The sequence below is a fragment of the Pyrus communis genome, chromosome 8 (genome assembly GCF_041283825.1).
Source record: "Pyrus communis isolate YQ-2024b chromosome 8, ASM4128382v1, whole genome shotgun sequence".
Lineage (NCBI taxonomy): Eukaryota > Viridiplantae > Streptophyta > Magnoliopsida > Rosales > Rosaceae > Pyrus > Pyrus communis.
In genome coordinates, this window is record NC_142572.1 from 23281496 (window position 1) to 23293523 (window position 12028).

A 12028-nucleotide genomic window follows, 5' to 3' on the forward strand; every position below is an offset into this window, starting at 1 on the left:
CTGCCAACACAAATTTGCCTTTCGTGAATTTGATAGATGAGATCCGAAGAAAATCATTTTTCGTGATTGACGGATTCACTTTGTGAAATCTCTCAACTCCCTCGCTTGTGGACATGGTTCTAATCCATCAATCTTCGTATTCTGAATTATTGAAATTTGATTAAACGATTAAATTTATGACAACTTTTAAAATGTATCCCGGACCCGACTTTCTACACTGCCCGCCACCTAAACTCTCAACACTGCCGGTTGCCAATTGTATTATACAGTAAACATCAAAACTTACATGCCTGGTTGCTTTCACCATCCACCTTTCAGCCCTGCACCTTTCTAAAGAAAATAAAAGAATCACTTACATGAAATGAAACGAATTCATTAAACTAAAACGTAACTGTGATGGTATTCGATCCACGTAAGTGATCACTTCATTTCCCATCCCTAAATCACAAATAATCCATAACCCCTTGATCCTTTCATAACATCGGACATCCCTAAATCACAAATAATCCATAACCCCTTGATCCTTTCATAACATCGGATGAAAAAAGTTAAAGAGTATATTAATGTATGGTATGCATCGCAATTAACGGCTCAAGGTAGTCCATAAGTGCCTCAAATTCAACATTGACTTTTGAATTTTGAAACGTTAATTCAGAAGACGATGCACATAAGATATTAGGCACGGAAATTAAGGCAAATTCAACAGAGAAATTAATAAAAAAGATGAAAAGATCCAATCCAACCACGAAATTAAAAATTCCAAAACAAAAATACAAGAAAATGATAATAAATTAGCAGGTTAAGTAAACAAATAAAAATAAAAGAAAAGGAAAACAAAACCTAGATTTGAAAGATAATTAAAACAAGACAAACAACAAAAAGGAGCTATAGTGACGCAGGGGTGGACCGGTGATACCGGAAATTAAGATGATTTGGCTGTATCGGGCTTCCGGCAGAGAATCATGTGCATCGGACTAAAGATTCCGGTTTCGCCGCCCCTGGTCAAAAAGTCGGCGGTTTTGAACAGCATCTCGTGCACATCCACGGTTCCTTTTGGTGCAATTCCGACGGCGGCGAGCACCGTCACCAGAATGTGGTTGCGCCAGTAGGCGATCCTCCCCATCTTCAATCGACTCCACCACGGCTGCGCCGGCGGCTTGGCCAGATCTTTCTCCTTCACCACCTCGAACCCGACCTTCCTCGCCGTCTCCGCAATGTCCGTATAGCTCCTGAGTCCCGGCAGGGCATCCCCTCTCTCGATTCCCTGAATGACCTCCACGTGTTCAGCGTCCTCACCCTTGTACTTGTCTGTCGTCACCCACTCGTACGACACGTACAGAGCCCCCGGCTTCAGAACCCGGAAGATCTCGGCGTACACCTCCTCCAGCTTCGGCGCGTGACATGTCGCCTCGATCGAGTACGCGCCGTCAAAGCTGTTCTCCGGGAACGGCATCTCGAGGAAGTTGCCGCATACGACCTCGCAGAGCGAGTCGAGGCCGGCCTTCTTGTTGTGCAGACGCGCGCGTTTCACCTGGTACTCGTTGATCGTGATCCCTGTGACGTTGGCCCGCGAGTGGGCCGCGATGGCACGCATAGGGCCACCCACGCCGCATCCGACGTCGAGAATTCGGTCTCCGGGTTTGACATCGATGAGATCGACGGCCATCTCCTCGTGGAGGCGCGTGGCGTCTTTGTGGGACTTACCGGGGATGTGCGGGGAGAAGTGGAAGGACTGCCCCCAACCCCACTCATAAATATCGGTGACTAAGTTGTAAAAGGTGTCTACAAAGTCGGGGACTTTCTCAGCCCTTTCGATCTCTTTTGGGCGGCGGAAGAAGGACCAATATTTGTCGTAGCTATCTTGAACTTTCTCGGCGGAGATGGAGCCACCGGAGAGATCTACGGCGCGCTTCCCCTTTCGCTCGGCGGGGCCGAGAATGCAGACAAACCAATAGATCCCGCCGGCGAGGAGAGCGCCCGTACAAAAGAGGGTGAGAGAGTCCATTGGACCTGGAAGAGAGTGAGAGAAGACAGAGAGGACTGAAGGACTGAAATTTTGAGTCTCTCTGAAATCGTGTTTGGCAACGTACTAATTGGGTATTTAACTTTTTTATTACATCCAATATTGCTAATTGGACGCGCGTAGCCTCTTGCGTGGATCCAGATATTTTTAAGATTATCTCTGACCGAATGGTCTATAAGGACAAAGGATAAAAAATAGTCTGAAAATCGTCTCCAACCAAAGATCAGACCAAAAGGTTCGTGAGCCTCACGGGACAAAAAAGGGCCAGGCTGGATTTTTCATTATTAATACATTTTCTGTCGAATATATCCGACAATATTGTCCTCTTTTTTTTTTCCCCAACTTTTTTTTAATTTTTTAAAAAAATTGGACCTTTTTTTTTCCTATAAATACCTAATTCATTTCTACACCATTTTTCACATAACTTTCACCCTTTTTAAAATTTAAGTTATAGTTTTTAAATTTAAATAATAAATTATGTTTGACCGTATATGACACACCCCGACCGAGATCAGGGCATGCTGGCCGTCACGCGAAGGTGACGTAGCCATGTGCGCGTGCGGAAGCTAAAGGTATAGTAATATAAAAGTACGAATAATTAAAAACCTAATAGCATACAAAGTACTAGTGTATGTGAGACACAATTCAGAGCAAGTCTACAGCAGTCGAAAAAGGAAAGTTACGACATATGTACACCCGAAGGTGACCCTACAATGGTGAGTGTCTGTCAGAAATGCCGGGACGCCCTCTGGGATGGACCACCGAACTTGCTAGACCACTAGAACCTGGAGGGGCGCAAAAACAAAAGCGTGAGTGGGCAAAAACAAAGCTCTTTTAAAACTCTTTAACAAAAATACATTCTAACCCCTCGCCGTAAAACCTGTATACTTCCCAGAAAATGAACATATATACGTATGTATAGGTATGTCAATAATGCTCCACATATGCCATTCATGCTCACAATATGCCATTCATGCTTGAGAATATGCCACAACAGAATCTCATAATCAAATGTAATTGTTCAAGCATAATTCACATCAATAACATATAATCTGGCAGCCGGGAGTCACCTAACGTGACCTGTACGGCTGCATATAGAGCTTCAATCTCAACTCAATATCTGAATCTGCACACGAGTCGGAACCACCTAACGTGGTCTGTACGACAAGACTGGGTGTAATATATACGCTCTAGTGCTACGATCACGTGAAGACTGTGCGAATAATCGCGGGTCACCTACGAGTCGGAACCACCTAATGTGGTCTGTACGACAAGGCTTGCACCTAACTTGGATCCAAGGCGAGCGTGTGGTGCTGGTGAACATCACGTGAAGGACTGTGCCCTGGCCCTGGGCGGGAGCACTAACACCGGGGGTGCAGATTATGAGCTCTCTAAGCATTTCAAACTACTATTGCATAATAAACAGGAATGCATAACCACATGAATACCGCTTACCTGGCACTTACCTGTGCGTCCACAGCACCAAATACACATTTATATATGTATGCCAACTACCAACGCACGTGATGATGCGTAAACAATATTCAAATGATGCATGGCATAAAACATATAACCTTTTCTATTTAATTTCTGGGAATTAATATGTATATAGGTATATACGGAAAACAAAAGCCCACTCACTGATAATTAGAAGGGTCGTAGCCCCCCTGCCTCGAGTGCGTACGCTCGTCCTCGGAAAACGAATCACCTATACGCGACAAAGTTACGAAAACATTAATTTAAAAGCACCTAAGCAACATCTCGTAATAACTTCTCATACATTGCTCAAAATGGACAAATGAATATACCAACGTGACCTACACAACCTCAGGATCACGCCCATAATTTTAGAAAAATTTTTGGACCACGCACGCGCCCCCACGCGCCTGAACACGCACGGACCTACGCGCCCCCACGCGCGGCCCACGTGCACTGCACACTGACGGCGTCAGTTGACGCCGTCAGGAATATTCCGTTAACTGACGGAATATTCCGTCAAATCTAACCGGATTCTGTCACTGCCGTTAGGAATATTCCGTTAGACTTAACGGAATATTCTCCTTTCTTCTCCGGCGAGACGCCGGCGCCGGCGACGGCGCCGGAAAACTGGGTAATTTTCAAACTAAGTTTTCTCCTTCGTTTTTCAACCATTTTTCACGTTCTTTATACCAAAATGAAGCTTAGGACTAGTAGAATCACGTTAGACTAGTTTTAAGGCCTAAAAATTGCTAGATCATACCTGTCTTCAACTTCAAGAATCGGCCAACTTCGTACAGGACGATCCCGACGTCCAAATTCACCCAACGAACTACTCCGAGGCTCCTTGGGACCTCACAAGCACAACTACAAGCTTAGAAATTCCAAAAACAAGCTAGTTTAGGTTTGCATGAACAGTGTAAAATTCGGCCATTGTTGAAACGACGTGAAAACGTTCGAATTCTTACCTGGAATTGGTATGGTTGTGCTCCTCACAACCTCACGAGCACGAGGGTGGTCTTGGTTTCTTAATTGGTGCAGGTTTGAGTATGTTTGTATGTGTGGCCGTGTGTGTTGAAGGAAGAAGAAGAAGATGGATTCGGGGAGAGAGAGAGAGACTGAGACAGAGACAGAGAGACAAAGAGTGAGGGAATGAGGGAGGGAATCCCGGGAAAGTGAGGGTGAGGTGTGAGTGTGTGTGTGGTCCTACAACACCACACTACACAACACTTAACGTACACAAACAAATTAGGGTAAAATTGTCATTTTAAATGTACGTCTCGTTAGTTTCGGGACGGGATGTTACAACCTACCCTCCTTAATAGAATTTCGTCCCGAAATTCAAAACAACCTCAATACACCCCTAATAGTCAAAGAATAATCTAGGATACAAATCCCTCATTCGTTCTTCTGTCTCCCATGTAGCTTCTTCAACCGAGTGACTCCTCCACAAAACTTTCACCAAATTCACCGTCTTGTTCCTCAGAACCTTTTCTTTCCAATCTAAGATCGTTAACGGTTCCTCGTCGTACGTCAAATCTGGATTTATCTCTAACGGTTGAGGAGGTATCACATGCAATGGATCAGCAACGTAATGTCGGAGCATAGACACGTGAAAAACGTTATGCACTTTAGCCAACTCCGGAGGCAACTCCAACCTATAAGCTACCTCACCAACTTTTTCTGTGACTATGTACGGTCCGATATACCTGGGACTCAACTTCCCTTTCTTTCCAAACCGCACAACACCTCTCCACGGTGAAAGCTTTAGAAATACCCAATCTCCGACCTCATACGTTCTGTCCGTAGCATGTCGATCTGCTAAACTTTTCTGCCTGTCCTGAGCTGCTTTCAGGTTAGACCTAATTACCTGAACATTTTGAGTAGTCTCCTCGACAATCTCCGGACCTACCAAGACTCTTTCGCCAACCTCCGACCAACATAACGGAGTGCGACAAGATCTACCATACAAAGCTTCAAATGGCGCCATGCCAATGCTCGAATGGAAACTGTTGTTGTAAGCAAATTCCATTAAATCTAATCGCTGGTGCCAAGCATCACTGAACTGTAACACTGATGCTCGCAGCATATCTTCCAAGGTCTGAATAGTTCTCTCAGACTGTCCGTCCGTTTGTGGATGATATGCCGTACTGTAAAGTAGTCTCGTACCCAAAGCTTCCTGAAAGGCTACCCAAAACTTTGATGTGAATCGTGGATCACGATCCGAGACAATACTTACAGGGACACCATGGTACTTCACAACCTTTGAGATAAACAATTCCGCTAACCGGCTCAAAGAATACTTCTCTCTTACTGGAATGAAATGTGCCGACTTAGTGAGCCGATCAACGATCACCCAAATGCCATCAAAGCCATTATGTGTACGCGGCAACTTGTACACAAAATCCATAGTGATATTTTCCCACTTCCACTCTGGAACGGGAAGCGGCTGTAACAATCCAAACGGCTTCTTTCTTTCTGCTTTAACCTGCTGACAAACAGCACAACTGCTCACATACTCAGCTATCTCCCTTTTCATACCCGGCCAATAGTAAAATGGTCGAATGGTATGATACATTTTGGTTGCCCCTGGGTGCATGGCATAAGCCGAGATATGTGCTTCATCAAGAATTTCCTTCTTCAAGTCCACATTACTAGGCACGAACATTCTACCCTCTAACATCAACATGCCATCAGAATCACGAACTCTGAGATCTCGCCACCTTCCTTGACCTCGAGCTTGAATTAGTTCTTGAATCTGTTCATCAGCTACCTGAGCTTCAAGCACCCGATCAACTAAGATTGGCCTAACTTGAAAATTAGCAAGTAATGCCACTTCTCGATCTTCTGCTTCTAACCTTACTCCCGTAGCACGCAAGTCCACCAAAAGAGGAATACGACTAGCGTACAACGCATTGATACGGCCATGTGACTTCCTGCTAAGTGCATCGGCTACTACGTTCGCACGACCAGGGTGATAATCAATCGTGCAATCGTAATCGCTGAGTAACTCCAACCACCTCCGTTGACGAAGATTAAGTTCCTTCTGGGTAAAGAGATACTGAAGACTCTTGTGATCTGTGAAGATCCTACACTTTTCTCCATAAAGATAGTGTCTCCACAACTTCAACGCAAAGATAATAGCAGCCAACTCCAAATCATGTGTAGGGTAATTCATTTCATGGGTTTTCAACTGCCGCGAAGCATAAGCAATCACCCTACCATGCTGCATCAATACACATCCCAGACCATTCAAGGAAGCATCGCTATAAACCTCGAAATCACCACTATCGTCTGGAAGTGCCAAAACAGGTGCATTAGTAAGACAATGCTTCAACTGCTGGAAACTTTGCTCACACTTATCATTCCACTCAAACTTAACATCTTTCCTTGTTAACCTCGTCAGTGGCAAAGCAATTACCGAAAAATCCTTAACGAATCTCCGATAATATCCCGCCAAACCAATGAAACTTCTCACCTCAGTGACGGTTCGTGGTTGCTCCCAACTCTCCACAGCTGCAACCTTCTGAGTATCAACCAGAATACCTTGAGCAGAAATGATGTGCCCCAAAAACGCGACTTGATCTAACCAGAACTGGCACTTACTAAACTTAGCATACAATTGGTGTTCTCTCAACCTTTTCAACACCAAAGTAAGATGTCGGACATGTTCCGCTTTGGACTTAGAATACACCAGAATATCGTCAATGAAGACAATGACAAATCTATCCAGGTAAGGCTGAAATACCCGGTTCATTAAATCCATAAAAGCTGCTGGTGCATTCGTCAACCCAAATGGCATAACCAGAAACTCGTAATGACCGTAACGAGTCCTGAACGCCGTCTTAGGAACATCATCCCTACTAATCTTCAGCTGATAGTACCCAGACCTCAAGTCTATCTTAGAAAATACACAAGCACCTCTCAGCTGATCAAACAAATCGTCGATACGAGGCAATGGATAACGGTTTTTAATCGTCACCCGATTCAATTGTCTGTAGTCGATACACAGCCTCAAAGTCCCATCTTTCTTTTTCACAAACAACACTGGAGCGCCCCAAGGTGAAATACTAGGCTGAATGAATCCCTTATCCACTAATTCCTGTAATTGCACTTTCAATTCCCTTAACTCAGCGGGAGCCATACGATAAGGAGTTAATGAAATAGGATTGGTACCTGGAAGCAACTCAACAGTGAAATCCACATCTCGATCTGGGGGTAAACCAGGTAAATCTTCAGGAAAAACATCAGGGAAGTGTCTAACCACTCTCACATCCTCAATTCTGCTTGGAACGGCCTCCTCTAGTACCACATGAGCTAGATACCCCTGACAACCTTTAGTCAACAACTTCTTCGCTCGTAAAGCCGAAATAACACCATGTCTTACCCCACTCTGCTCACCCACAAAAGTAACCTCAGGTAATCCAGGACGGTGAAAAGTAACTACTTTCCCGTAACAATCAATTTTGGCACGATAGAAGTGCAACCAATCATTGCCCAAAATCACATCAAAATCGACAATATCTAACGGAATAAGATCCGCGGGCATAACTACACCCTCTACTATCACTGGACATCCTGGGTACACACAATCTACAACACATCTCTCTCCTCTAGGCATAGCGAACTCTAAATCGTACCCTAGAGGTGTGGGGCGAGGTTGCGTTACTTGAGCAAATGTATGAGAAATAACGGAATGTGTAGCTCCACAATCAATTAAGACTCTAGCAAAATAACCAAGAATGTTTAACGTACCCATTATCAAGTCCGGGTTGTTCTGAGCATCCTGCAGGGAAATATTGTGAATACGCCCCTGGCCCTGCTGTCGTCCTCCACGACCTCTGCTCGCTTGAACACCGCGACCTTGAGCTCCACGCCCCTGACTGGGCTGACCCATCTGCCTCGAAGACCCTGCACTACTAGTGGCATTCTCACCCTGCTGATACTGTCCTCCTTGGTACCACTGAGAACCACTTGTTGGAGCTGGAGGATACGGCATGTAGTTGCTGGGATACGGGGGATAACCACCTTGTGAATACGGGTCCTGGGGGTACTGATACGGTCCCGGGGCATAGGGAACAGCATCACCCTGATAGTGATAGGCACCACCTCTACCTGTTTGACCATAATTACTCGGACCTTGGATTTGCCGAATCGGTGCAGGTGGCGGCATAAAGGTCTGCTGCGGCTTCTGTTGCTGACCCTGGGGACAATTCACCGCTCTATGTCCCATCTGCCCACACGTGAAACAAGCACCGTTGCCACGCCTACACTCGCCGAAATGTCGATTATTACATCTACGGCAAAATGGGAGTCGGTTTCGGCCACCATCATCTTGTCTCTGGCCTCGAGCACCTCCATAAAACCTACCTCCACGTCCTTGTCCAGAGGCACTGAAACCACCACTAGACGAACTTGAACTTGCACCACCCCTTTTAAAGTTCTGAGTTTGACGAGGCCCCAACGATGTTTGACCTTTTCCTTTGTCGTCTTTCTTCTGATTGCCGTTTTTCTCTTCGTCACTATCACTTGACATATTCTCAGAGTCCTCTACCCTCAACAATATCTCATAGAACTCCTGATATGACTCACAGTGAGTAGTAGTTACCATAGAACGCCATTTCTTCTTAGTGCCCAAGCGAAAACGACGAAGCATCTCCGCCGGATTACCAGCGACATCAGGATAGTAACGAGACAAATCAGTGAACTTACGATAGTACTCGTTAGCCGTCATCTTTCGCTGTTTCAATTCAGTGAATTCCTGTTTCTTACGGTCGATATACTCAGGGGGTACAAATCTCCTTTGAAACACGTCTTTGAAAACATTCCAATCGGTCCTCTGAGCTGGAGTCAACCTACGAAGTTCTTGCTCCCACCAAGCTGCAGACTCCATCTCCAGAAACCAAGAGGTTGTCTCAACCCACCTTTCCATAGGAAGGTTCCCCTGGTTATGTAACACACGGAAAGTCTTCTCTATGTGTTCCAACCAACGTTCTGCGCCTTCATGACCCTCGTTACCTTTAAACTTATCCAACTTCAAGTTATACATAGTCTCCAGAGGAGTCCTCTGGGGAGGGCGCATCACTGTTTGAAGGGCTGTAGCAATCACTTCCCCCAACTGAGTAAGATCAGGAAAACTAGACTCATCTGAGCGACGTGGTTCCCGACGAGGCGGCATGATTCTGACAGAAGACACCAACTATTAGAATACTCACAAAGACACAGGACTGCCAAACCTAGGCTCTGATACCAAGCTGACACACCCCGACCGAGATCAGGGCATGCTGGCCGTCACGCGAAGGTGACGTAGCCATGTGCGCGTGCGGAAGCTAAAGGTATAGTAATATAAAAGTACGAATAATTAAAAACCTAATAGCATACAAAGTACTAGTGTATGTGAGACACAATTCAGAGCAAGTCTACAGCAGTCGAAAAAGGAAAGTTACGACATATGTACACCCGAAGGTGACCCTACAATGGTGAGTGTCTGTCAGAAATGCCGGGACGCCCTCTGGGATGGACCACCGAACTTGCTAGACCACTAGAACCTGGAGGGGCGCAAAAACAAAAGCGTGAGTGGGCAAAAACAAAGCTCTTTTAAAACTCTTTAACAAAAATACATTCTAACCCCTCGCCGTAAAACCTGTATACTTCCCAGAAAATGAACATATATACGTATGTATAGGTATGTCAATAATGCTCCACATATGCCATTCATGCTCACAATATGCCATTCATGCTTGAGAATATGCCACAACAGAATCTCATAATCAAATGTAATTGTTCAAGCATAATTCACATCAATAACATATAATCTGGCAGCCGGGAGTCACCTAACGTGACCTGTACGGCTGCATATAGAGCTTCAATCTCAACTCAATATCTGAATCTGCACACGAGTCGGAACCACCTAACGTGGTCTGTACGACAAGACTGGGTGTAATATATACGCTCTAGTGCTACGATCACGTGAAGACTGTGCGAATAATCGCGGGTCACCTACGAGTCGGAACCACCTAATGTGGTCTGTACGACAAGGCTTGCACCTAACTTGGATCCAAGGCGAGCGTGTGGTGCTGGTGAACATCACGTGAAGGACTGTGCCCTGGCCCTGGGCGGGAGCACTAACACCGGGGGTGCAGATTATGAGCTCTCTAAGCATTTCAAACTACTATTGCATAATAAACAGGAATGCATAACCACATGAATACCGCTTACCTGGCACTTACCTGTGCGTCCACAGCACCAAATACACATTTATATATGTATGCCAACTACCAACGCACGTGATGATGCGTAAACAATATTCAAATGATGCATGGCATAAAACATATAACCTTTTCTATTTAATTTCTGGGAATTAATATGTATATAGGTATATACGGAAAACAAAAGCCCACTCACTGATAATTAGAAGGGTCGTAGCCCCCCTGCCTCGAGTGCGTACGCTCGTCCTCGGAAAACGAATCACCTATACGCGACAAAGTTACGAAAACATTAATTTAAAAGCACCTAAGCAACATCTCGTAATAACTTCTCATACATTGCTCAAAATGGACAAATGAATATACCAACGTGACCTACACAACCTCAGGATCACGCCCATAATTTTAGAAAAATTTTTGGACCACGCACGCGCCCCCACGCGCCTGAACACGCACGGACCTACGCGCCCCCACGCGCGGCCCACGTGCACTGCACACTGACGGCGTCAGTTGACGCCGTCAGGAATATTCCGTTAACTGACGGAATATTCCGTCAAATCTAACCGGATTCTGTCACTGCCGTTAGGAATATTCCGTTAGACTTAACGGAATATTCTCCTTTCTTCTCCGGCGAGACGCCGGCGCCGGCGACGGCGCCGGAAAACTGGGTAATTTTCAAACTAAGTTTTCTCCTTCGTTTTTCAACCATTTTTCACGTTCTTTATACCAAAATGAAGCTTAGGACTAGTAGAATCACGTTAGACTAGTTTTAAGGCCTAAAAATTGCTAGATCATACCTGTCTTCAACTTCAAGAATCGGCCAACTTCGTACAGGACGATCCCGACGTCCAAATTCACCCAACGAACTACTCCGAGGCTCCTTGGGACCTCACAAGCACAACTACAAGCTTAGAAATTCCAAAAACAAGCTAGTTTAGGTTTGCATGAACAGTGTAAAATTCGGCCATTGTTGAAACGACGTGAAAACGTTCGAATTCTTACCTGGAATTGGTATGGTTGTGCTCCTCACAACCTCACGAGCACGAGGGTGGTCTTGGTTTCTTAATTGGTGCAGGTTTGAGTATGTTTGTATGTGTGGCCGTGTGTGTTGAAGGAAGAAGAAGAAGATGGATTCGGGGAGAGAGAGAGAGACTGAGACAGAGACAGAGAGACAAAGAGTGAGGGAATGAGGGAGGGAATCCCGGGAAAGTGAGGGTGAGGTGTGAGTGTGTGTGTGGTCCTACAACACCACACTACACAACACTTAACGTACACAAACAAATTAGGGTAAAATTGTCATTTTAAATGTACGTCTCGTTAGTTT

General features: G+C 45.3%; 2 protein-coding genes across 4 annotated transcripts; both read right to left on the minus strand.

Moving 5' to 3' along the window:
* Positions 1 to 732: 732 nt before the first annotated feature.
* On the minus strand, positions 733 to 2179 carry LOC137717704 (24-methylenesterol C-methyltransferase 2). The gene has a single exon (XM_068457155.2). It carries the CDS (start codon positions 2003 to 2005, stop codon positions 923 to 925), a length of 1083 nt encoding a protein of 360 aa, XP_068313256.1. The 5' UTR covers positions 2006 to 2179; the 3' UTR covers positions 733 to 922.
* A 407-nt stretch (positions 2180 to 2586) lies between these two features.
* Positions 2587 to 12028, minus strand: LOC148695389 (uncharacterized). Of its 3 annotated transcripts, XM_088698108.1 has the most exons (7): positions 11707 to 12026; positions 11502 to 11612; positions 10904 to 10970; positions 9975 to 10047; positions 8255 to 9681; positions 3665 to 3731; positions 2587 to 2808 (listed from the first exon to the last, which is right to left on the minus strand). In XM_088698108.1, exons 5-7 carry the CDS (start codon positions 9675 to 9677, stop codon positions 2802 to 2804), a joined length of 1497 nt encoding a protein of 498 aa, XP_088554234.1. In that variant the 5' UTR covers positions 9678 to 9681; positions 9975 to 10047; positions 10904 to 10970; positions 11502 to 11612; positions 11707 to 12026; the 3' UTR covers positions 2587 to 2801. The 3 variants fall into 3 exon arrangements, with proteins under 3 accessions (XP_088554234.1, XP_088554233.1, XP_088554232.1); XM_088698107.1 differs by lacking the exon at positions 3665 to 3731 and having other exon boundaries at positions 11502 to 11605; positions 11707 to 12028; XM_088698106.1 differs by lacking the exon at positions 3665 to 3731 and having other exon boundaries at positions 11707 to 12028.